General features: G+C 40.3%; 1 protein-coding gene across 1 annotated transcript in view; it reads right to left on the bottom strand.

Annotated features, from left to right (window-relative positions):
- The window catches only part of CUBN (cubilin), a 267,353-nt gene that overhangs the window by 104,211 nt on the left and 135,925 nt on the right, over positions 1 to 27,217 (bottom strand). The window contains exons 32-36 of the mRNA XM_059910072.1: positions 21,944 to 22,103; positions 20,026 to 20,139; positions 18,194 to 18,304; positions 16,750 to 16,878; positions 15,607 to 15,739 (exon numbers count right to left, since the gene is read on the bottom strand). Coding sequence (XP_059766055.1) covers positions 15,607 to 15,739; positions 16,750 to 16,878; positions 18,194 to 18,304; positions 20,026 to 20,139; positions 21,944 to 22,103 — 647 coding nt within the window. The remainder of the gene's footprint in view (positions 1 to 15,606; positions 15,740 to 16,749; positions 16,879 to 18,193; positions 18,305 to 20,025; positions 20,140 to 21,943; positions 22,104 to 27,217) is intronic.

Here is a 27,217-nt window from a genome sequence, read left to right as displayed (position 1 = left end):
ATGTTAGAAGGCAGAATATCATGCCATCAGAGCTATTTTGAGGCAGAGGTATCACATGCGATTGTGAGGTTCAGTAATAGCTTGATGGAGAGATTTTTTTTTAAGATGGAAATGTAAACATTAGCTGGATTTAAATGCAAAAATGGTGGGTAGGGAATGCATGCTAACCAAAGCACATATGCAGAAAGAGTGGGACATATTTAGAAATCTGTGAGAGGTCTCGTTTGGTTAGAATACTGAGTACCTTTAAGAAAACATTAGAAGACATAGCTGGAGCAGTATGACGGGTTAATTTTGGGAGAGCTTAAATGCCAATCAAAGGCATCTGTACTTAATTTCTGTAAAGGTAGAAAAAACATGGCATTTGCACTAAAACAGGCTAGTGTTTAAGCATGGCATATTCAACTTCTTTATATTCTGCAATTATGATGACATGGGGGAATGGAGGGTGGGAAATAAGATCTACCTCATGTAATTGTCATTAGTCACATATATAAAGTGTCTGGAACATGTAGGTGCTAAATGAATGCTTTTAAAAATTGGCCTCAATGCTTAAAAAACTTGGATATAATCAAGGTAATATGGTGTTGGTGGGAGGGTAGACAAATAGATAAATGGAATAGAAGAGATGGTCCAGAGAAGGATCCACAAGTATAAAGCCAATTCAACCCAATTCATGGTGCCAAGTTTGGGCTTCAGAAGAGACTCTGAGGCTGTATTTGGAAATCACCTGTACACATATGAAAATAGCTGAAAACATGGCTAGATTGGGGGTTTAGAAATGAAAAAGTAGAGAGTGATACAAAGAGAGAGAGAGAAAAGATAAGAGCAGAAGCTTAGGGAACACCCATATTTTGAGTTCAGTGAAAGGAAGAGGAAGCAATAAACACAGGAATAGTCTGGAAAGTAGGATAAAAACAAGATCAGTGTCATGTCACAGAAGCCAAGAGAAAATTAAGGAGAGAGTGATGAAGGGTATCATATGACAGAAAGATCCAGGATTAAGAACAGGCTATAGCAGGGGTCCCCAACCCCTGAGCGGGCGAGCAAGTGAAGCTTCATCTGCTGCTCTGCATCTCTCCCCATCACTCACATTACCGCCTGAACCATCCCCCCACCACCACCCCCGCACCAAGTCCATGGAAAAATTGTCTTCCACGAAACCAGTCCCTGGTGCCAAAAAGGTTGGGGACTGTTGGGCTATAGGATTTGGTTACTCAAAGTAAATTAGTAACTTTTAAAGGAGCAGTTTTAGAGGGTCCACTATAGGATAATTTTTCACACATATTAAGGAGTAAATTAGATAATTTTTGGTGATTTCCATAAGATGATGAATTACAATAATAACAAGACAATAACAAGTTTTCTATAACACCCAACAATTAGAATTTATAAATTCTCTATATTTATATTTTTCATGTGCCCATTAACATGCATCAAAATGTATCAATATATAGTTGACAACAAATCAAATCTCAGAAAATATTAAAACTTTAAAAAAATATGTTCTCCGACCACTACAGAATAAAATTAGAACAGGGTAATAAAGAGATAACAAAAAGATCCCGTAATTTGGATATGTAAAACAACTTTCTATATAAACCATGTGTTAAACAAGAAATCATAATGGAAATTTAGAATATATCTAGGACTGAATGAGAGTGAACACATTATGTATTAAAACAGGCAGAGTTGAGCAGTAGAAGTGTGCTGGGCCCATAAAACTTAGGGAGTGTAGTCAAAGCATTATTTAGAGGGAAATTTATAGCCTTACATGTTTATGGTAAAAAAAGAACTAATACTAAGAAAAATGGACTAGATGTCTAATCCCGGAAGTTAGTAAAACAAAAAACAAACATACAAACCCCATAAAGGAAGTAGAAGAAATAACACAACATCTGAAATTAGTGAAACAGAAATGTAGAAAATACTAGAAAAGATTAAAAAAACCAAAAGCTATTCCTTTGATAAGACTAACAAAGTATAAACCTCCAATGAGACTGACCAATAACAGAAGAAAGCTTAAGTGAGTAACATTACTAATAAGAAAAGGACAAAACAACAGATATACTAGAAATTTTTAAAATTATAATGAAATTTACTAAAAACCTATGCCACTAAATTTGAACTTAGACAATTTTTATAAAAATACAATAATATAACTAGTTGAAGAAAAAAATGGAAAAACCTAAAAATACCATTAAATCAATAAATATCAGTATTAAAAATTGCCTGCAGACAAAAGGAAACAAATACCTGAGCCCAGATTATTTTATAGAGGAACTCTACCAAAGCTTCAATAAATCAATATCCCAATCCTAATCTTGTGTATATTGTAAAAAAAAAAAAAAAAATAGAAAAGAGGGGACAGAGTCCAACTTGTTTAATGAAGTTAATATAATCTTGGGAGCAAAATCAGTCAAGGGAGGCCAAAGAAAGAAAAAGTTTAAGTCAATCTCACTTAATGCAGATGAAAAATCTTACATAAAATATTAGCTAAATCAATCCATCAATCTGTAAAATACATTAATCTTAATAAGGTTGGACTCACAATGGTTTAAGATGAGAAGATCTATTACAACTATTCAACACACACACGTACACACGAAGATTTAAAGAGAAAAACAGATGCAAAAATATATGAAGGGAGAATCAGTGACAACTGCAGAAAAGCATTCGCTAAAACTGAACACCCATTCATCATAAAAACTCTTAGAAAATTAGGAAGAGAGGGAAATTTTCTCAGCTGGATGAGAATTGCCCACCAAACACCTACAGCAAATATACTTAGAGGTAAAGTTTTTAAACATTTCTTTTAAATAAGAAACAACACAAGAAACCTTGCTCTCATCACTTTGTTGCACAGTATACCGAAGGGTTCTCCAGGGCAATAAGACAGGGAAAGGGGGAATGGTTGTAAGAATTGGAAAGGAAGTACTATAAATCAATATTCAAGAGCACTCATTCATTCATAAATATCTACCGAGCACCTTAACATGTCAGGTCCTTTTCTAGGCACTGAAGATAGAGTAGCAGACAAGAGACAAAATTTTTGGCGTTTCTAGAGAATGGAACAGTGGCAGGATAAGATAATATGCAAAAATTAATAGGGTTTCCTTATACCAGCAAATGAAAATTTACGAGATGTAACTTAGTCAACACTCACTCAACAATATTTGTCTCTCTACTATATTGCCAGACACTGGGAGAGGACAATGAAGAAAACAGGCAATGTTCCTTCCTTCGGGGAGCTTACATTCTAGAAGGAGAGACAGATAAGAAACAAATAAATAGAAATATAATGAGGTAGTGATATGCTCTAGGAGGAAAAAACCAAGTGATTAAGGAGGGTTATTTTAGGTAAGGTGGACAGGGTACATCCACAATTTTTAAATGGGCGCCATTTTTAATAGCAACAAAAAATAAGATGCCTAGGAATAAATGTAACACGATACCTATAAGACTTTTATGGAAAAAATACGAAATTTTAGTGAAGGACATAAAAGAAGACTGAATAAATGGAAAGATACTCCAAGTTCAGTGTGCAGAGTCAATAAAGATTCTCCCAAAATTAATCTATAAATCCAATGTATTTCCAGTAAAATCAGTAAGTATGATTGCATTTATGTAAAATGTAAAACAGAAAGCAGTATTATGTAGTGTGTATGGAGACATGTATATACATATTCTTGATACATATATATAATAAAAGGATATAGACGTGCATAGACGTGATACACATAAAATTCAGAATATGGGTCATCTCTGTGATGAGAAGGTAAGGGAATGTGACGCTGCCCTGTAATATTTTATTTATTTAGAATTAATTTTTAAACATAAAAGCAATTTAATTTTTTTTTTAAGTAAATGAAGTGAGTGCAAACAATTCTTTTTTTCAAAAGTAACTGAAAGAAATTTTTGCTGAGAAGAAGAAGGACAAGATAAAGAGAAGAAGAAAGAAGGGCCTAGTAAGACTATAGAAAAAACTATTGGGAAGGAAAAAAAATGTCTCGAGAACAGAAAACTTACTTCCTTGCTGTGCATCTTTCAGTCACTGCTCAACATTATGTGAGCAAGACTTCACATGATGGTAAGTACAGCGCCCTCCCGGGGCTCTATCTCAGCTAACAGGTTAGGATGCTTAAGGTACAGCTGACCAGCCTGGAGGTTCTGGGACCTCACTGCCCACTTTGGGATCAATGTATCAGGCTCACCTCTGAGCCTTCACTGCCGACCAGAGCCCTGCAGCAAACTGGTCAGCTCTGCTCTACCACTGGCTTCTCAAGCCAGATACTAGCGCTGGTAGGTCTCTAGCCAGACAGTGAGTCTGTGGCTCTCACAATCCCACCAAGGCGGGTTATTACAGTGTAGATCATCTGGATCTGTATTTCAGACTTAGTCTTAGCAGCAAGCTGTGACTGATAACCGAGCACAGAAGAAATCAGGAAAGATCCACATCAGGCTAAACAAACCACACATTTGTCTTACCTCCACTGTCCTCCTTGACAACTTAATGCTTCATGAGACAAAGTTCATATCTACAATCATTTCTGCCAAATAATTGTTCTGAATCCACCCTTAGAATAGTTGCCAAGTTTGGCTCTTAAACTCAGGCTCAGCTTTATTATGATCATCATAACATTATCAACAATGTACAATACGCTAAAATTGAGTTCTTCTGATTTTCAGAAGAAAGAAGAAGGGGTGATCGTTCTCCTCAGCAGGCGATTTATATGAAATTGCCCCTAAATCTTTTCTACTCAAAATGCTGCACGTGGTTTAACAGCATCAGCGTCACCCGAGAGCTTGTTTGAAATGAAGCATCAGGCCCCACCAACCAGCTGAATCGGAATATGAATTTTAACAAGAACCCAGGTGATCAACATGCACAATAAAGTTTGGTCCAATGGTCTAGAAGATCACTAAGTGCAAGGTTTTTCTGGTTTTTTGTACCAGACTGGTATAATCCAATGCTAAATGTCACAAAAGACATTTCATTAGAAAGGATGGTAGGATGATACCTGTAAGAATCAAATTAGACTTTTTAAAAAGTTTTATTGTTCTTGGAAGTCTTTGGTTTAGTCCAGTTCATTTTATAAGCAAATCCATCCTCTTTCCAAACACTTTGGCTCAGATCTGCTGGTAAAAATATGATGTGGAACAAAAATAGTACAATCACTGTTTCTCATTATCTCATTTTGATTCTTGAACCTAGATCAATAGCATTTTAAAAGGACTCTGCCAGCATAAAATATATTTTCTGTTAATTCTTTTAAATATCTGTTTTATAAAAAAAATTCTTTTGGGGTTTTATTTCTCCCCCCTCCTTTTGTGTTATAGATGCAACCATAATTTCTCCAGCTTTTCTCCCTACTCGATTTCACCACCGTGTCCACAATTCAAACCCCATATTTTAGAACTTGACATATTCCATATGTTTTTCATATGCTTCTCACCCACCCCAGGGGAAGTTTCCAAGCACCCATCTGGATATAGTTTAGACCAGGGCAGAAATAACTCAGAGGCCTGGCCATAAAGCCCTTCTCATTATCATCTGCATAGAGAGCAGCATCTTGCATTCCACAGATTATACTTTAAAAATAAAACTCAAGCAAGGAACACAAAATAATCAAAATTAACTTCTTATGGATGAGAAAGGAAAAAGATGAAGCATTAAGATTTGTTTATACGATAATCAGGATTTAGTGTCCATTGAAGAGTAAAATGAATGAAACTGGCTTTTTGTGTTTATCTTCCACCCTCTAGGAGGAAAGCCCAGTGTTGTTCATTTGCATTTAACTCTGAACTGCCACACAAGATACTTTAGAAATGGCAGAGCGAGAGAATTTAACATTCATTGAACGTCAGGTATGCATCAGCCTTGTGGTATACATTTAAAATTTAACATCTTTAATCACACCTATGGCCCTATATGGATATGATTAGATGAAATGAATCTCTTTAGGTTTTAAACAAATAGCTTCTTGACATCAACTTATTAGTAACTTAACAAGAAATGGGATCTTGTCGGTCTTAAACATTCCCAGTACCTTGCCCAGTTCCTGAGAACCACTGAACATCAGATTGTTCAAGAATGTGAATGTGGTAAAGACCAAGAGGAAAAAGACCAGAAAAGCCCTTTGACCTAGCAGTTATGAGGCCTATTAAGCCATGTGAAGGACTTTGGACTTTATCATAAGAACAATGTTCATGGTTTATTCATCATTGGATATAAAACATCAATTATGGGAGTAACATGTGCTTTATATATGAAGCATCTAGCAAGGGTGTAACAAGTGCTTATGTGTATAAAGTAGGGGCTTAATAAATATTTGTTGAATAAAGAAATATATATATATATATATAGTCATATATATATGGTCACATATATATATATATATATATTTCCCATAGAAAACTTTGTGCTTTTAGTAAAGACAAAAGCAAACAAAACCTCTTTCCCACGTGGCAACTTAAACTTGTATTGCCTTTCAGGTGTTCAGAGGGTGTCTTTGTTTTGACACAATGCCAGCTGGACCCTGAAGAGGCACTGTCTGATTGATGGGCTAAAAGAAAGTAACTTGAGATGTTTGAATGTGGTCCACAAATAGGACTTCTCTTTCATGTTTAAAAATCCATTCCTGATGCACAGAATGACATGTCTAGAAGAGGAGCAAGACTTTTCTGAATAAACAGAGCAGTGTCTCCAAAACAATCTTCTTCTCTCCAAGCAAGTTACTTCTTATATTCTTTTCAAGACAGAATTATCAACCCCAACCAAAGCCCAATAATCTATAATACAGTAAAACAAATAACTTTTAATTTAAAATGGCAATTTAAATACCAATGTCTTGGGACTTCCCTGGTGGCACAGTGATTAAGAATCCGCCTGCCAATGCAGGGGACACGGGTTCGAGCCCTGGTCCGGGAAGATCCCACATGCCGCGGAGCAACTAAGCCCGTGCGCCACAACTACTGAGCCTGCGCTCTGCAGCCCACGAGCCACAACTACTGAAGCCCACGTGCCTAGAGTCCATGCTCCGCAACAAGAGAAGCCACTGCAATGAGAAGCCTGTGCACCGCAACAAAGAGTAACCCCACTCACTGCAACTAGAGAAAGCCCACGCACAGCAACAAACACCCAATGCAGCCAATAAATAAATAAATAAATTTATAAATACCAATGTCTTATCATCCAATATTTATTAAGCACTCATTACCAGTGTGGCATGTCACAAGTATCTCTCTACTGATGGGATTAAAAGGTCCCATTTCACTTACCATGTGCTTTTCACTAACAACTTCCAGAAAATATATTATTGTTGTTTAATTTAACCTAAGACCACTCAGAATGTGGCAGGATCCTACTGTTGATTGCATGTCCATAGTCCATACTCAAAAAGGCTTACAGTTCAACGAGGAACATGACAGTGATTTTACAAATCAACCACTAAATTCTGTAAAAAATTAATAAACAGATACCTCAGTTATACAAAGCTGAGAAACCAGAAGAAGGAGCTCTCACACCCTGTGAAGGTAGCAGAGCCCAAGAGGAAGAAGAAAGACTCCTCTTCTTTCTTGGCATGGTCTCAGCCAATAAGAAGCCATAGACTCTTTGTTTACTGCAGCCCTCCCAGCTTCCTTTTCCCTGTATAAAAGCATCCTCCTTCTCCTGCTGTGCAGGGACTTGCAGGGGCTCACCACAGGTGCAGACCCTGAATTGCAATTCTCTGTTGATCCTGAATAAACCCATCTTTGATGGAGAAATATCTGGCATTCTATTTATTTCAGATCAACATTTCATTGGTTCGATAAGCAAACAGGTATGGTACCCACAAATCCAGCCCACTGTCACTCACTGTTTTTCTCGCCAACCCTGGAGTTTAAAGGTATGTCCTTCTCCTGGATCCAACCTCACACTCTCTTAGTGTTTGAAGCTCTCCAGGTTTTGTTCGGAATCTGTTTCAAAGCTTCATCTTTCTGGTCAATGCTTTGTTCTGTACGTGAGTATTCACTTGGCACTTCTGATTTGAGATCAGGCTGTTTTCAACTGAAACTGGCTAGACTTTGACCCATTCCTTCAGGAGCAGGGGCTGTTTCACTGAAACTGTGCCAGTTTTTGTCCAGCCTTCAGCATATTCCTTTGCAAAGGGCTATTCTCTGGACACTGGCTGAAAAAACCTTTGGCCTGGCTCCTCTAGGACCAAGACGTTTCCTTAGAATTGGCTGTTATTCAGGCTTCCAAGCTGTCTGAATTGAGCTGTTTGTGTTGTAAAATGTTTGAAAATTGTCCTTTTACTTTAGAGAAAAACCTCTGAGAAATGGAAGCCCAGTTTTTGAGAGTACCCACACCCCCAACAGGGACTCTGACAGATCTGATGTTTAAGACTAAAGTCCTTCCTCATGCACATTTCTAACTAAATGGACCAACCCGATCAAAGGCAATTTAGGATATCAATGGCCATTATGGGGAACGTTTGAAATCCCCAAACTTAATTTTCTTAGAACCAAAGTAGACTACAATAGCTCAAAAATTTCCAGAAATGAGTGGAATACTTACTTTGGTATTTTGAGGCTTCCCAACATTATCTGGAGCCTAGAATTGCCTCCCTACAAAATAAGATTTTAAGGCTAACTGAGGCAAACATGATTAATGAGAGATAAAATGGCTCCCAAAGCCTCAGGCTCTTCTTCCAGCACCATCTGGTCTCTCCATTGGCTCCTCATGGTCAGACCTCATCTCCAGGGCCATCTTCCTCCTTCCTTGCTACACCACCTATGCCTCCTCTGTACTGCCAATTCCCCCATACTAATTCTCTTACCGAGCTTCCCCATGTGAAACTCTTCTCATTCCCGTTTCCTCTGAACTTGTCAGAATATGTCTGTTTACAGCCACTATGGAGAACAGTATGGAGGTTCCATAAAAAACTAAAAATAGAGCTACCATGTGACCCAGCAATCCCACTCCTGGACATATACCCAGAGAAAACCATAATTCAAAGAGACATGGGGGCTTCCCTGGTGGCGCAGTGGTTGAGAGTCTGTCTGCTAATGCAGGGGACACAGGTTCGAGCCCTGGTCTGGGAAGATCCCGCGTGCCGTGGAGCAACTGGGCCCGTGAGCCACAACTGCTGAGCCTGCGCGTCTGGAGCCTGTGCTCTGCAACAAGAGAGGCCGCGGTGGTGAGAGGCCCGTGCACCGTGATGAAGAGTGGCCCCCGCTTGCCACAACTAGAGAAAGCCCTTGCACAGAAACGAAGACCCAACACAGCCAAAAATAAATAAATTAATTAATAATAAAAAAAAAAAGAGACATGGACCACAATGTTCATTGCAGCTCTATGTACAATAGCCAGGACATGGAAGCAACCTAAGTGTCCATCAACAGATGAATGGATAAAGAAGATGTGGCACATATATACAATGGAATATTACTCAGCCATAAAAAGAAACAAAACTGAGTTATTTGTAGTGAGGTGGATGGACCTAGAGTCTGTCATACAGAGTAAAGGAAGTCAGAAAGAGAAAAACAAATAACGTATGCTAACGCATATATATGGAATCTTAAAAAAAAAAAATGGTACTAATGAACCTAGTTGCAGGGCAGGAATAAAGATGTAGACATAGAGAATGGACTTGAGGACACGGAGTGGGAGGGGGAAGCTGGGGCGAAGTGAGAGTAGCATCCATATATATATACACTACCGAATGTAAAATAGACAGCTAGTTGGAAGCAGTAGCACAGCACAGGGAGATCAGCTCGGTGCTTTGCGATGACCTAGAGGGGTGGCATAGGGAGGGTGGGAGGGAGGCTCAAAAGGGAGGGGATATGGGGACATATGTATGCATATGGCCAATTCACTTTGTTGTACAACAGAAACTAACACAGTATTGTGAAGCAATTATACTCCAATAAAGATCTATTAAAAAAAAAAATTAAGTCTTCTGAGAATCCAGAGGTTAAACCCTTAATTTTTTGTACTCCCTGGACTAAAGTTGAACTGCAATCCATAGTCAAAGGTTTTCCCAAAGTAACTGGAGATGCTCACAAATTGCTGGAAAATTTAATATAGTCATTCAAACTTGTCAACCTGGTTTCTCTGATTTATATCAGCTAGTTCATATGCTGGTCAGTGAAGGCCAGGGTCAGCATTGGATGAAAACCACTAATTGGGGGAAATCCTAAAAGGTCTCTAGAATTACAGCTGGGAGACCAGCCTCCTATCTTTTTTTTTTTTAAAGATTTAATTTTAATTTTATTTATTTTTTTGGCTGTGTTGGCTCTTCGTTGCTGTGCGCAGGCTTTCTCTAGTTGTGGCGAGCGGGGGCCACTCTTGGTTGCGGTACGTGGGCTCCTTATTGCGGTGGCTTCTCTTGTTGCAGAGCACGGGCTCTAGGCACTCAGGCTCCAGTAGTTGCAGCATGCGGGCTCAGTAGTTGGCACGTGGGCTGTAGAGTGCAGGCCCAGTAGCTGTGGCGCACGAGCTTAGTTGCTCCGCGGCATGTGGGATCTTCCCGGACCAGGGATCGAACCTGTGTCCCCTGCATGGGCAGGCAGATTCTTATCCACTGCGCCACGAAGGAAGTCCCCAGCCTGCTATCTTATTATATGATCAGGCTCGGCCAATCCCTAGGCAGCTTCATCAAGCAGTTCCTAGGGTTTCTCCAAAACCTGTTGATTGGAACAAAATCCAGGCGTACACACAAAAATCTGATGAAACTGTTCATGATTATTACAATCAACTTCAGGTTATTTTTAAAGAAAATTCTGGTCTTCCTTTAGATGTTGATTCTACCCAGGTAGTTTTTAACTCTATGTTTATTAATGGGCTGAACTGAGACCTTTCCCTTCTAGGAAAAAGGACCAGGATGGAATGGGAAACTATATCTATTCCAGATTTAGTTAATGTGGCAAACCAGCTCTCTCAAACTCTAGATGAGGCACCTCAGAGGAAGACTGCCAAAATTCTTAATCTTCAACCCCAGCAAATGAAGGCTCCTAAATGAAACCAAAACCCTACTAATTTCTATTATTGCAAAGAGCCAGGACATTGGAAAAGAGATTGTTACAAATTTAAGTGCTTCAGGTGCCTTCAGCCCTCTAAGCAGCCTTTCAACATCCTCCCAATTCTCCCTGATGGGGCTCCAAGGAACTACAGGGATTGTCCCCAGTTCTCCCTCTTAGTTGGCATGCAGAAACATTTCTCTAGGTTGGGGATGAAGCTCTTCCAGTCCTGACTGACACCAGAGCCACACCCTCGGTGCTCAACCCCATTACTGTAAAGCGGCCTCTGCCTCTGATAGTACTAGAGCTGATTCTGGAAATACTTATCATTTGTCTCTACTGAATCAGCTACCACCTTCCTTATGGGCAAAATCTCCAACTTATGTTGGAGATTCACAACAACAAAATTCACAACAAACCTCCCATCAAGATTTAAGTAGACCCCTCAAAACCTCTTCCCAGAATTAATCAAACACCTTTTAAAAAAAGATCTTCAAGGCATAAAACCCCTAATAGAAAATTATAAGGCTCAAGGCCTCATAATCCCTTGTACTGTGCTCTGAAACACTGCTACCATTTTACTGGTGAGAAAACCACAGGTCAAAGGTGAAGGTTTATCTCGGATCTCAAAACAATCAACAACATTGTTATCTCTTGACATTCTGTTGTTCCTAACCCTTATATGACACTGACATCATTCCAACTGGAAGCAAATTCTTTACTGTAATTGATTCATGCAGTGCATTCTCTAGTATTCCAGTTTATGAAGCTAGCCAGTACCTTTTTGCCTTTATTTGGGAAGAAAAACAATTAACCTGGACAGTAATGCCTCAGGGTCCTACTCAGAGTCCTTATTTCTCAGGAATCCTGAAGGCTGATCCGGATGATACAAAATTCTGTAGAGATTCAACTACTTTGTTGCAATAGGTGGATGATCTGCTTCTTTGCGCTCCTTCTCAAGCCTCCTCACAGGAAGACTCCATCCACTTGCTAAAGCTTTTAGCCTTAAAGGGACCTAAGGTAGCCAAAGGAAAACTGCAGTTTGCCCAAACCCAGGTTTGATATTTAGGGTATCTGCTATCAGAACAAAGCCTATATCTAGATCCAGATAGACTTCATGGTGACCTACGTTTCCCAAAACCCCAAACTAAACACAACTGCAAAGTTTCCTCCAGCTGGTTGATTATTGCTGAAATTGGATTCCAAATTTCTCTCCTATGGCTAAACCTCTGTATGTTGTACTCAACAATAAAAACCTCAATGCAATTTTAAGAGAAGAAACAGATGACACAGTCTTCAAGGCCCTAAAGGAGAGTTTGGTGAATCCACCTGCCTTGGGCATCCCAATGATCAGATTCTCTTTTTCCTTTTTGTATATGAAAAGAATGGGAATGCCTTTGGGGTACTAATCCCAAAACACAGGGACCACCATTGACCCATAGGGTATTGTGGCCAGCAACTGGACCCTGTAGCATGGGGATATCCCCCTTGCCTTAAAGCCATTACAGCAACTCCCCTTTTGGTTAAGATCACCGAGAAAATTACTGTGAGATCCCTTTTAACCATTTTTGTACCTCATACAGCAGAAGTTCTGACTTCTCATCACACTCAACATTTCCCAGCCAGCCACCTCACCTCCTATGAAGTCCTTTGGTTAACTGCTCCTCACATAACTCTCTTACATTGTAATAACCTTAACCCGGCTACTCCTCTTCCCTCCATCACCAGCAAAGTCCCTCATGATGCTTAACACTGATGCACCACCTCCTGACTCCTCAGCATGATCTACAGGGAATTCCACTGGGTAATGCTGACTTCTCGTGGTTCACTGATGGTTCTCATTTAAAAGGTGATAATGGCAAATACAGTTCTAGGTATGCTATTAAGACTCCTTTTGATGTTGTTGACGCAGCATCCTTACCTATGGTTACTTCAGCCCAGACTGAATTACATGCTTTTACATGGGCTTATACTTTAGCCAAGGACAAAACTGCCAATATTTAGACTGATAGTAGATATGTTTTTGGAGTAGCTCATAATTTTGGAATATTGTGAAAGGAATGTGGCTTCCTTACGTCCAGTGGGAAAATAATTTTAAGATGGCCCCTGTGTTTAGGAATTATTGGATGCAGTAATTTCACCTGCCACTTTAGCTATTATTAAGATTCTGGGGTATTCTGAACTTGACTCTCTGGAAGCTAAGGGAAATCACCTTGCTGATATTTCTGTAAGGAATGTTGCCCTTAAAGGGGCCAATAGCAGCCAAACTTCTGTCGTGGTCCAAAGGGAAATTTAGAAAAACTGGCTAGAGAAGCCCAGCAATCAGCCTCAGAAAAAGGAAAACAAGATTGGAAATTCAATAGTTGTTGGTTTGATAAAAAGAGAAAGCTCTGGTTTGCATCAAATAACAACCTATTCCCACCCAACACTCTAAAACTCCCACTCCTCACCGCTGTACGTGCATTAAACCATTGTTCTACTGACAAGATGATAGCCTTCATGAATCAATATTAGAGGAGAAACATTAACAAGGCTGAAAAAAGTGCCTACCCTCACTTGTCCCACTTGTCCAAAGTAGAACCAGGGAAGCCTGTTTGTACTGCTTCCAGACATTGTATATTGCCTAATGGACAATTCAAGCTCTGGTAAGTGGATTTCATACAATTTCTTCCTCTAATGGATATAAATATGTTTTAGTCATGGTCCATATGTTTTCACACTGGACTGAAGCCTTCCCTTGCAGACAGCCTACTGTCTCTTCTGTGGCAAAAGTCCTTTTGGAAAAGATGATCCCTACCTGGGGAACTCATCTCAAACTTCATAGCGATCAAGGAATCCATTTTACTGGCCAGGTACTTTGACAAGTCTGCTCTGTTTGGCTAGTTTTACAACACTTTCACTGTGCTCACCACCCTTATTCCTCTGGTTTAGTCGAACACACTAACAGCATCATTAAGACTCAATTGGCAACATTTATAGAGGCCCTCAAAACACCTTGGTCAAAAGCACTGCCATCTTGTGCTTCTAAATCTTGGATCTTCCGCTTTTGGAACTCATAAACTCTTACCATTTGAGATAGTCACATAATTTCCAATGCACTTGGTTCCCACTTCTTTTGACACACAACTGATAAAAGGAGAGATATTCCAACATTGCAAAGGATTAATTGCCTCTATTAAAAATAACCATGTTTTAATAGAGCAATCTTTTCATAGTGTAGCCTTGGGAGATGAAGACATTAAGCATCACATCTTGCAACCTGGAGATTTTGTCTATTGCAAAAGAGTCCTCCAGAAGAACTCACTTCAACCTCATTGGAAAGGTCCCTATCAGGGACTGCTAACCAACCCTTGTGACACCAAGCTCTGAGAAATAGACTCTTGGATTTATGTGGCACACCTAAAGAAATCACTGAACCCTGACTGTACCTGTACATCACCTGGTGACCTGAAAGTAAAGATTTTCTGGAATTGAAGCAGACGACATCTGATGAGACAGCTTTCCCAAGATACACTTTTGAGGATGACATAAGGCTTCAGATGATCTCCAATGTCTATGATCTTGATATCATATGGACTTTAGATAAAAAGCACCTGAGAGTTCTCCCTCCTACCTCTCCTAATTACTCAGACGTGACCTTAATAGATTTTCAATCTGTTCACTTTCCCTCCGACATGAGATACTATACCAGGAAAGGTCCTTCCTAACATTGACACACAAAAATCCACTGAAACTAGAAACCCTGACTCTAGATCAGCAATGATTTCAGAGAAAGATTATGATCAAAAGGGGGAAATGTAAAAAATTAATAAACAGAAACCTCAATTAAGTAGAGTCAGGACACCAAAAGGGGGAGCTCTCATGCCCTGCAAAAATAGCAGAGTCCAACAGGAAGAAGAAAGACCTCTCTTCTTTCCTGAAGGGCTCAACCAATGAGAAGCCTTGGACTCTCTGTTTACTATAACCCTCTAAACTTCCTTTTCTTCTTTATAGAAGTGTTCTCCTTCTTTCGCAATACAGGGACTTGCACGTGTCTTGCCATGGTTGCAGATCCCAAATTGCAATTCTCTGCTGATCCCAAATAAACTCACCTTTGCAATTCCTGTTGATCCTAAATAAACCCATCTTTGCAATTCTCTGCTGATACCAAATAAACCCATATTTTCTGACAAAGGTGGATTAGGATGGGGATAAGACATAAGGGTAAAGAAGGCTTAATTGAGATGGGGATTCTGCTGGAAGAAAGAATGTTAGTGATGCTCTGAAAGAATCTAAATGTTCCTAATTTTTAAAAAAAAAGATAAAATTAATGTTATCTGAAAATGAGAATTCCAAAAATTAATGTACCAAGAGCTCAGGCATGTACTCTTGGTAATGTTAGGCAGGACTCTAAAACCACTGCAAGAGAATTATAATGCTATTTATAACTTAAACTATGACTAAAACAGAGGAAATATGGAAACAGACTTCCTGAAGTTCCCACCATATTCTCTAACAGTTGTTTGGACAGATACGTTATTAGTTGTCCATCCTATTAGTAACAGTGCTTCCTTCCTGCAGATTCATTCTCCCTGAAACAATATACTGTAAAAAAGGATTTACATAAAAGACAGCTGGAGCTGGTTGCCAGGGGAACTGACAATGTTCCAGACACATTCCACATTAGAGGGATAAATTTCTGGGTAGCCAGGGCTGTTGAAGACGCCTTCAGCCATGCGGAAGATGCCACCACAAGCTAGAAGAAAAGAGAAACAAAGTGAGTGGCAGAGTAAATACTGAATACAAGACACCATAAGATAAAGGAGAAAGAACACTAGAAGAGCTGATAGCAGCGTCAAAGGATATGCCATTTTCATTTCATAATAAAAAAAATCCATATCATATACAATAAGGAAAAAATTCTGAAACCTGAACACTAAAAGCCACAGGGTATGCTGGATTGGAAGGAATCTCGGTAGTTTCTTTTCTAAAAGCCTGTCCTCCCTGTGAACTATAACTTTATGTAATAAAAGATTCATTTTAATTCTGTAGCCCCTCGGTATTTCTGACCAGGATGATCTTCACTCCTGGCCTAGAACAGAAGGCAGTATTTCAGCTTTTCCTTCTCAGGAGAGCACAGAAACATGCGCAAATCTCCTTGGTGTTCTAAGGCTTTTAGCTGCTAGTAACAAGGCAGCCAGCAGCTGACAAGCAGCACTCTGCTGGCTAAGAGCCCCAGCACTGGGTGCTCCTCTTTCCCCTCCTCCCCATATGCCCCCATCCATCCTGCATCAGCAACAACACCCAGCCCTGCCTGAGTGCAGCTGTGAGGCCAGGGAGACTAAAGGACAGCAGGTGTCCACCCGTAAGAGATGCCATCAGACACTGTCCATCAGGGGCTCCCTTAACAAACATATCATGAAGGAGAACAAGGAGACACCGACAAGCAAGTCACCCAAGATCATTCCAACCAGTTCTCCCCACTTCCAGAGCTCATCCGTGTAGCATTAGTCACCATTGCCAAGGTATGGGAACAACCTAAGTGTCCGTCGATGGACGAATGGATAAAGAAGATGTGGTACAGAGTTCACTACTGTTAGACTTTACAAGCATGTTAACCTAATTTGAAAGACAGTAAGGTTAGTCATAGAGGTGATCTAGGAAACTAGTTCAGAACGCTGAATGTAGAAGAATCCCAAATAATAAACCAAGGATTTTCTACACATTTCTCTTAACCTAGTAGCACCATTTGCCAACATTTCTTACCTGATGTTGATGCAGCATATGTGGCGTGGAAACCACCAAAATTCGCTGTAGAATCCGAGACGAACCTCAGTGTCAGAGCATTGCTGAAGGAAGTGATGGGGTGGGGCATGGAGGGGCCACAGTATCGGCCTAAATAATGAAGACGATGACAAGGAGAATGAATGATGACAAGTAAACACGTATTTTACTAGAGTCACAAGAGACCAAAGCAAACAGAAGAAACCACTATTAGGAGAAACACTTACATCAGGGTCAGTGTTGGGGATGATGCCTGATAATTCAAAATAAGCTATGAATACGAGCATAGGGGAGATGATTTATAAACATGGTAAAGAATGTTAGGGGGAGGAAGAGTAATACAGATGACCTCCAAATGTAACTAATGCTAGTGCAGTAGGGACCTGCACAAATAAATGTGCTAATACTTAAAAGCAACATATAAGAGCAGAGAAGCACGTGGATGTTGGAACCAAAACACCTGGATTCAACTCCCGGCTCTGCCACTTACCAGCTGCGTGACCTGAGTCAAGTTACTTAAGTGCTCTGTGCCTCAGTGTCCCCACTTGAGAAAGGGGAACATTGATAACAGTGAAATCCTCTATCATAAGGGTATGAGGACTAATTGAGTTACTGTGTATAAAGTTCTTCAGATAGCACTCCGCACAAGGTGTTCTATAAGTGTCCATTAAATAATATAGCCTCAACCTCAGTCAAATGCTTACAGACAAAAATCTCAAGGAATACAATCAGAAGTCTGCAGAGAGCAGAGAGTATTCCTCAATTGCCTGTTATCATCTCAAGCACTGTTCTGGGCACCGGGAATAAAGCAGTGAGCAAAACAAAGTCCCTTCTCTGATGGAGCTTGTATTCTAGTGCAGGATGAGAACCTTGGATGACAAAGCTCAAATAGGAGTGACTCATGGAGAATGTTTAAATAACCTGAGATTATTTTGCTTGAGAACATTTCAGAAACTATTTAGCAGCAACCCCTAATTTTTACTGGGATGTTTTACAAACAGACCTCTAGATTACCTATCTACTAATCTATCTATCTATCTATCTGTTATTTTGTTTCCACTGAGGACAAAACCAAAAGAAACATGCTCAATTTGAATACGAGAACTGTGGTCAAATGTTAATAAGAAATTTCTCAGAGAATGCTACCTAATGCTGGAATGGACTGCATTTCACTACTGTCTAAAGCAATCACAACTTTCAATTAAAAAAATATAAACTATGCATGTCCTTGAATATGAACAAGCTGAGTTTCTTGAACACCATATTACATCCTGCTTTCCTAGCCTCTCATTATCTTTACATGGCTTACGATGCTCTTCAGAGTTATTGGAAACATTCTAACCTGGAACGACAGCATATACACATGTAAGCACAGACACTGTAAAAAGCCAAGGCCACAGATGTGAGCGAGTGAGCGCGGCAGTACCTCGGAGGGGCGCATCATCGTGACTGCCGTCCAAAATCTCTAAAAAGTCTCGAGTACACGTTGTGCTGCTTTCAAGTCCAAAGTGGCTAAAGGAGAGGGTGATATGATTGACTGAAAGGGAAAAAGAGAAGACTCTTTAATAACGTTCTGGCAAACAAAACATACGGGGAATGCTATTTCACCTCTGATCCTTTCTCCTGCTGGTTCTCCAGCAGGGAAGCCATGAATCTGGCAGATGTGCACAGGGGGACGGACGGGGGAGGGGGGTGAAGAGGAAAAGTAACAACGGCTCTGCTAAAAGCTCTCCTTTGAAGAGTAATTGAATCCATGCTTTTGAAAATGTCTGTAGATTCTGAAACGCTGGTACTGGGAAGAGAACCCTTGGGTCGGTTTATTTCATGAACGATGGGGAGTGGACCCACTGTTGCTGTGTTCCTCTCAGAAGTATTTTTCTTAAAAGAATAGTTTCCTTAAATTCTGATTCTTCACCTGTGCTTGTCAATACGACACATTTTCCTCTCCGGCACACGTATCCTAGCATTCTCAGTGTTACTTTAAGGCCAGAACCGGGGAAACGGGAAGTTCATTCATTTATAAAGAGAGCTTTGAATTACTTGCAGAAAGGTACGTGCCTGGGTACATTTTCCTTTTGTTTTCTTCCAGGGTCCCAAATCTTCAGAATAGGATCTTTCCCTATTGCTGTCTTTATACCAGTGACCTCTTTCATCTAAATGCTTTACAGCTGTTTAGAAATTATCCTTAGGTGCAAGACTGTGGGACGCGAGGCAGGGGACTTCTTTATTCAAGGCTCAGTTCCTGGCTACTTTCTTTGCCAAAGGATTACATCACTGACCCCCAAATGACATGCAGGGCAATAAAGATACCATTCTGTTAATGCTTAACATGCCTAGGAAAAATGTTAGAGAATATTTAAGCCAAACTCTTCTTTTTTTAGATGAGCTAATGGGGCCTCATCGGCATCAGTGACTTTCCTATTATCACACGGGTCATTAATTAGAGAGCGGAGTAAAGAACTTAATGCCTTTCCCACATTACGTCTGAAATCATCCATTTTTCCTGAAAACCTCAAGAAAGGGCAGGGCTCATTCGAAACGGGGTTCATAATGGCCCTGGGATCACCCTCTTCGCAGTCGTTTTGCTTGAGTCCTTAGGGGTCTCCTCACTTTCTCTGTAAAATGTGGACAGTAATCCTTACTACCAGATTGTTACCAGAGCAGAAAATAAGATTCTAGGATTCTAAACAGAACACAATGCAAGCACGTATTAAAGGTTTCTTAAGGCCTACGCTGGGATTTTTTTTAAATACGTGCATCACAGGAGAGACCAGGTTTTATAATTAACTTCCACCTTTATTGAAGACCAATATGTTCACGGCACTGCATCTCCAAACTACGAGTTATTAATTTTCCAGTCTATGGTTCTTATTGTTCATTTATTCACTTAGCAACTGCCTTGAGCATCTACTACACTCAAGGCACAGGTGTCAAAAACTTTTTATTTATCCACTATTTTTGCTTACCCCCAATCTCACACGCCTGTCATTTCAACTAGGTTATAGGTTTTTGCTTTGTTTCGTTTCCTTTGCTAGGCCTTGAAGTTTAAAAAATAATTAAATTAAGAATAAACAGTAAAAGTTACTTCCTACCAGATTAGGAAACCCTTGTTCTTGTGCACATCAGGAAATGGGACTTCCAAAAACAGGAGAGGAAGGCCATCAATTGTTACCACCGAGGAGATAAGAACATGAGTCATAGCTGGACTTTCCCACAGACACCAAGCACCCTGGATTCTTTTTTATTTTTGTTACTTACACGGAGGCTGGGCTTGAATTATCCAGCTGCAGTTCTGATTGTTTGGATAGTTGGCAGGGAACAGGGGAGAGGATATCGTATCAACGGAGTCGGTGAGGATGTAGCCGCCACAGGCTGAGGGACACACAAGCGCACACATATGTCACACACTTTTGATATCTGCTGACTCTCCAAAACAATTATTTGAAGAATGAAAGCGTAAATGATGTTTCCTTATTTCTAAAAGGCATGTCAAGGAAGTTCTCTGCCAAGAAAGCTGCACATAAACCATGAGAAAGTGGCAACATACTCTACGTTTATAACAGTATTCTTCAGTTACGGGAAGTGGGGAGCGGCAAAGAACAACAGATTAAATGGCTATGAATTGCCTGAATCATTCAACAAAACGCTGGCACTGATTCACTTACTCTGCCCACTTGCAAATTACAGACATAGGAATAATCTCTTTACGACTGACTTCTTTTTTAGGAAACTAAATGTTCAGTTGCAAGAGACTTCATAAGGGCGGCTGTGTGTCATCAGGGACGTGCAGAGCCCTGTGGGAGTAGAAGACGGGGGGTGTACAAAGCATCTCATGGCGCAGACAGCACTGAAGGAGGATTCAGGGGTGAGGAAGAGTGGTCCAGGTCAGCCTGAGCAAAGACAGAGGAGGGCAGGGGCTGCACCACACACGCTTGGCTGAAGCATGGGGCGCGTGAGGAGGGTCGAGTGATGCTGGAAAAAGACCAGGGCAGATTCTGTGCCCGTGGGGAACATCCAGAGAAGCTTGGGCTCCACGCCCTGGTCGGTGTGGAGACAGGACAGACAATGGAGCACTGAAGGTCAGGATCAGAACTCACTACTGCACGTTGACTTTGGAGGAATATGGGAGAAGGGCAGGTGAGACCAGGAGGCTGCTAATAATAGCCCAGAGAAGACCCACTGGGGACTTCTTTGCTATGAAGCAAAACGTAAGTGATTAATTAAATGAAAAGAAAGAGTGTTGTGACGCTGTTCTTTCTTTGAAAGAACTTCGCAGTCTGTCTTGCTCCAAAGCCTTCAGTGCACCTTGGGGAGACCTCAATCCAGAAACTCTTCCTAGCCAGGGCTCTTTACTGCAGAATCCGGGCAAGCAAGTCCACTGAAACAGATGAAATGACTAAATAGACCACAGTTGCTTGAAGTGACAAGGCTCCTCCAAATAAAAATCAGAGGCGTGTTAAGGGGACAACGACCCGCCCAGCTCTGGGTTCCATCCCTGACAGTGGAACAAAGGGTTAATCTCTATAAGTCCCAGATGAAAGGCAATGGGTGAAAAGGTCTACTAGGAAGTGGTGCTTTAAGGAAAAAAAATGGGGAATTTCCTGGCGGTCCAGTGGTTAGGATTCAGCGCTTTCACTGCAGTGGCCCGGGTTCAATGCAGGCCGTGTAATGCGGCCAAAACAAAAAGAAAAGAAAAAAGAAAAAATCAATGGAAAACAATACTGATTCTTCAGGTGGAGAGCGACCACTACCTTGAAGGTTAGAACCTGACTTTATATTACAAGAAAGTCTTGTAATTTATAGTGGCGTATCTCTTAGCATAAAACTTTGGATAAATACTAGATAATATATCTGTGAATAAATGAATCTGCATAAACACTTCTTTAATAGTGTCTCTAATATTAAAGGCACTTTTAAGTGTTATTCTGAAAATTTGCTTGAGAGATACAGAGACCCCAAGGAAGTTCACATCACCTAAGTTAGACAAAGGAAAAGTTAAAAGTGTCAACAGTTGGAATCATTGCAAACCATGGTTCCTTTGTTCTACTTAAATTGTCGCATGTTAAGTAGAAAGCTGGGACTGATTTCTGAGGACCGGTCTCATTTTACTGCAGCACCAAGAGGGGCACTTAAGAACAGATGGTTTGTGCTTCCGGGAGACCCACGCGGAACTTGCCTTGTCTGAAGTGAGCGCGGAACCCCCGGCTCTGTCTGGAAGGGCCAGACTGAAATCGCAGGAAGAGGCTGTTTCCCGAAGAGGTGATGGGGTTCCTCAGCTGCTGTCTTCCACACACACCGGCAAGGCGAGGGGCTGCGGAGCTTAAACCATCAAATGCCTACAAAGAAAGACAACAGGGAACACAGTGGTTCAGAACTTCAGATCTGCCTCTACAAGACGCCTGCTCCGTGGAGTACCTGCACGTCGGTGGCCTAGGAGAAAACACATTTGCTGGAATCCAGTGCTTCATTTTATTGTCTTGTCACTCAGGTCCACTGGAGTGTCTGAGTCTTTGGTCATCTCTAGGAAGACTGTAGGGATTTCAGTAGGAGTTTCTGTGCCAGAGAAACTCGCCATTAGATCCCTAAATGCCGTGCCTTTCCCTGCTTTCTGCCTCTCCTGACTCCAGGGCAGTTACCTCATGGGCCATGCTCACATGTGCTGATACAAGAATGAATATGGAGCAAATACATAAGAAATAATGAGGAGGAATCATTCATTTCCAGAAACCCAGCATTTGCTGGAACTTTACGCTCTTCATGGGGTCATGGTCAAGAGGAAGAGAAATGGTAGAATTCTTTCAAATGACATAGTGATGTGACGCTGATTTAGAAAATTACCTCATTATTTTAAAAAATATATTGGGCTCTGTGCTGCCCAGTTCTGTGCTGGGACTTAGCTGACCTTCCATATGTGCCAGTGGAACAGAGTTTACATTACAGACCCCCAAAATTGCTGTACTGGTGTGTGAAACTGAAGCTTGCACATTTCCTTGGGACTCTGTGCGCCCGGTGTGAAACCTTGAATGCTCTTATGCGTAAACCGGGGGGAAATGAGTTCTTTGTCTCTGGACGATAATAATAATGACAGCAACCATTCATTAAACGTTTACTATGAGCCAGGAACTGGATTCAGCCTTTCACATATACTATCCAGTTTCCTCCTCCCCAGATTCCCTCCATTTTCAAGAAGAGGATAACGGATGCACAGAGAGCTCACTGATGTGACCAAGACACACAGTTCCTAAGAGGGAGCCGGACATGGTGAACCAGACAGCTAGGTTCTGGAGCCCAGAATTAAACCTTTCGTTTTGTCCAATGCAAGATTTCAATTAAGCAAGATAGATGCATCAGCTGGCCAACCACCAGGGTGGGAGTAAAAGCATGAGGTTAAAATATGACTGTTTCATGCAAAATAAGTTGCCATTTACATTTCATAAGAAAGCCCTGGGAGAAAATAGAAAGTCAGGAACTTAATACAAGGAAGGTACACACAAATGACTTTAGAATACCTAGTGATGATTACAATCAGTGTTCTCTGTAGCACGTAAGTATGACTGGGAGGTTATTCTCAGTTTAATTTATATGAGCACGTGAGTCAAACATCAATAGGGTTTTTAACTCTCTAATGAGGGGGCGAAAACTTTTACAATAACGAACTTCATATAAATGCTCTGGAGCGTCACTTCTTTTTTCTTTTTCTTTGTTTCCCTCAATGTCCTAATTTTAAAAATCTATATATCCAATAAAACTTTAAAACTGATTTTCACTCAACATTTAAAGGTTGATTAAAAACTAAATTATATATTCTCAACCAATTCAAAACATAGTTTCCAATCTAGTGTGATTGCCTCTTTTGAATACCTTGAATACCTTAAATAGGAGCCAAAATCACATATAAACCATCATTACACAACCTCTTGTACTACATTTACACTGCAAACTACTCTCAAATATTACCACCATTGGTTTAATCCAAGATTTATTTATCTCTGTACTTGGTTTTAAACTTTCCTAAGGTTATAGCTGTAACAACCTAGGATTTCAGTAATGTTATATTAATACTATCTTGCTTTAAAGAATACCCTCTTAGAACATCTGGGGTCCAGGGGTCTGGGGAATATGGCAATTGACCCTTGGTCAAGACTGCTTGTACAAGACTACTTGCTTCTCTCAAGGTGACTGGTTTGTTTGCTTAAAAGAGCATTTCTTAAACTTTAGTGGAACATGGGTTCTATGAGGTTTATAGACGTCCCCAACAAAAACAACAAACAACACCCAACGATACACACACAGTCAGAGGATTTTTACAAGTCCATGAACTCACAAAGGCAAGACTCCTCTAGTTTCCTTTATTTCTCTCCAAATTCAGAGGGCTAGGGAGTAAGTAGATATTGTTCCTTCCCTTTCTAAGTTGTCTTTTTCTCTCTGAATGGTTGAAATCCTCTTAAGGCAAAATAAGGAAGGTAGAAAGTGAAGGCGAAAGTCATTCAGAAAGTCACGTGAATGAACCACTTCCCTGGAGGTTCTTTAAAAGAACACATCTTCTAGGAGGTCTACATGTTTCCAGCCCCTCCTACCCCCGAGATCCTGGAATCACAGGACTTTGGCTGAAATTCATACACCTGGGGCATTACTTCACAAGGAACAGATCCAAGATAGAAGGTTTCCAATGTCCCTAAATCAAAATTATATACCAATGTCACCCTACATTTGGTTAGCATGTTGTAATTTTACAAGCACCAGTGCAAACATCCCTAAAACTAGGCCTCAACAGCATGTGATTTTTTCATTTTTTTTTAGTGAAGAAAGTGAGACTTCACAAGTGTGCTAGCTATTAAACTATTGTCTCAGCCAATGGGAGCTAGTGACCCAAGATCATGGAGCTAGTGACCCAAGATCACAGAGCTACTGAGTAGCAGAACCAGGAACTTAATTCTCCTCTCTCCAAATTCTATATTATATCATGTTACTTCTCTTTACAATGTGTATGATAGTTATTAAGTTATATGTTCCTAATTACCATTTTATGAAAGTGTAAGACCTCACGTTATCAAGGAAACAGCTGGGGTCTTTTTTTTTTAACAGTTTGGAACAGCAGTCCTTTTATTTGAGAGTGTTCTTAACATTTGTAATATTAAATCAATTTAAGCTTTAATTTATAAAATTATAAGGAATCCAACCTCCATTGAGTTATCAAGCTCCAAGCCAAATGTGATTCTATTTTGCCATAATCCCATATTGAAATGCTGATTTTACCAATAGGTACTTGAAAAGATGCTCAAGACAATTATCACCAGGAAAATGCAAATCAAAACCAGAATGAGAACTGATGAGGATGATTATAATTTTTGTGACTTTCTGTTTGAATAAAAAGGAAAAAAATCCCCCCCCCCCCAAAAAAAAACCAGAATGAGATATCATCCCACACCTGTCAGAATGAAGGTCATCATCAAAAAGACTAGAAATAAGAGTTGGTGATAACCTGGAGAAAAGGGAACCCTGGTGCACTGCTGGTGGGAATGTAAATTGGTGCAGCCACTATGGAAAACAGTATGGAGGTTCCTCAAAAAACTAACAATAGAGCTACCATATGATCCAGCAATTCTATTCCTAGGTATTTATCCAAGGAAATGAAAACACTAATTTGAAAAGACACATGCACCCCAATGTTCACTGCAGCACTATTTACAATAGCGAGGACATGGAAGCAACCTAAGTGTCCATCGACAGATGAATGGATAAAGAAGATGTAGTACATATATACAATGGAATATTACTCGGCCATAAAAACGAATGAAATCTTGCCATTTGTGACAACATGAACGGATCTAAAGGGTACTGTGCTAAGTAAAATAAGTCAGACAGAGAAAGACTACTACTATATGATCTCAGTTGTATGTGGAATCTAAAAAATAAAACAAATGAACAAATATAACAAAACAGAAACAGAGCTATAGATACAGAGAACAAACAGGTGGTTGTCAGAGGGGAGGGGGTGAGGGGAGGAGAGAAATAGGTGAGGGAGATTAAGAGGGACAGACTGCCAGTTACAAGATAAACGAGTCATGGGGGTGAAACATACAGTGTGAGGAACACAGTCAGTAATAATGTCGTCTTTTTGCACGGTGAGCAAGGGGGTCAAAATGTACAAACTTCCTGTTACAAGATGACTAAGAACCAGGGATGTGAAGCACAACACGATAAACAGAATCAACACTGCTGTGTGTTGTGTAGGAAAGTTGTTAAGAGTCAATCCCAACAGCTCTCAGCACGAGGACACATACTTTTCCTATTTCTTCTCTTTTGTGTCTCTATGGGACGACGGGTGTTCACTAAACTTACTGGGGTCAGCACTTCACGATGCATGTAGGTCACATCATTATGCTGTACACCTCACCTTACACAGTGCTCTGTGTTAATTATATCTCAATCAACCCGGAAGAAAATAAACTTGATGTAAAATTTGCAAAAAAAAAAAATTATAAGTAAAAAACTGCAGGGAAGAAAATAGGAGAAATCTTGTTGCTATTTTTTTTAATTTTAAAGTCATAAAAATTATCAGTATGCATTTCCCTTACTTCCATTTAGTTCCCAAGGCAGAGCTAGCAAATTATATTATTACTGGCTACACACATAACATATTCACATAGCTTATAGATATATAAGCCTTATTTAAGTCTACTGCCAAGAGTTTCCTGGGCCTGGGAATTGATTTTCTGATCTGTTGCTGAGGTGGTAAAAAGAGAAATATACAAAACAAACAAACAAAAAAACTGCACATTGCAACTAACTGATTTCTAGATAACTCCAGTAAAATAAATTTTTGAAGTTGAATCCACAAAAGAAAAAGTAGCCACCATCCTTGGGAGTTCCAACTACAGGAGCTCTAAAAACAGGCAGATGGAGTTAAGCAGTAATCTAATTTCTTCACTAAAGTTAATCAGTGTCTTTACAATGTATCCAGAGTCTGTCAAATTTCCAGACACCAGCACATACATTAAAAATACCTGAACTTACCTTTATCATACAAAATAGGAGACTCTTTAAAAGAACAGAACCAGACACATAACAGACAATAAACGTCTGATGTACAAATGAGTAAGTAAATATCATATATAAGAGTCTATGACCTCTGAGAACAAAGGACTAAGGTTGAAGAAAACGCAGAGTTAAGAAAAAAGGCTGCTCCTTGTCTCGTGGATTGGGCAGTATAAACACATAGCAGGCATGATAGCGGGGAAGAGGTTATTCACGGTGGGAAGAGGTCAAGTGGAGCTGCTTTCCGGGCACAGAGGGCAGTGGAAGAGGCTCCAATCAAGGTCGGGGGCCAGGCCACACACACGGCACCCAGGTGCCCTCTCACGGGCTGTGCCAGCCCTTCACCAGTACCACGAGAGAAGGAGGACGGCGGAAGGTGGGTGAAGGACACCGGACCGACCCCCAAGGCCCA

Source organism: Balaenoptera ricei, chromosome 2, assembly GCF_028023285.1.
Source record: "Balaenoptera ricei isolate mBalRic1 chromosome 2, mBalRic1.hap2, whole genome shotgun sequence".
Lineage (NCBI taxonomy): Eukaryota > Metazoa > Chordata > Mammalia > Artiodactyla > Balaenopteridae > Balaenoptera > Balaenoptera ricei.
Note: the sequence above shows the minus strand (reverse complement) of the source record. Positions and strands in the feature narration are given on the sequence as shown.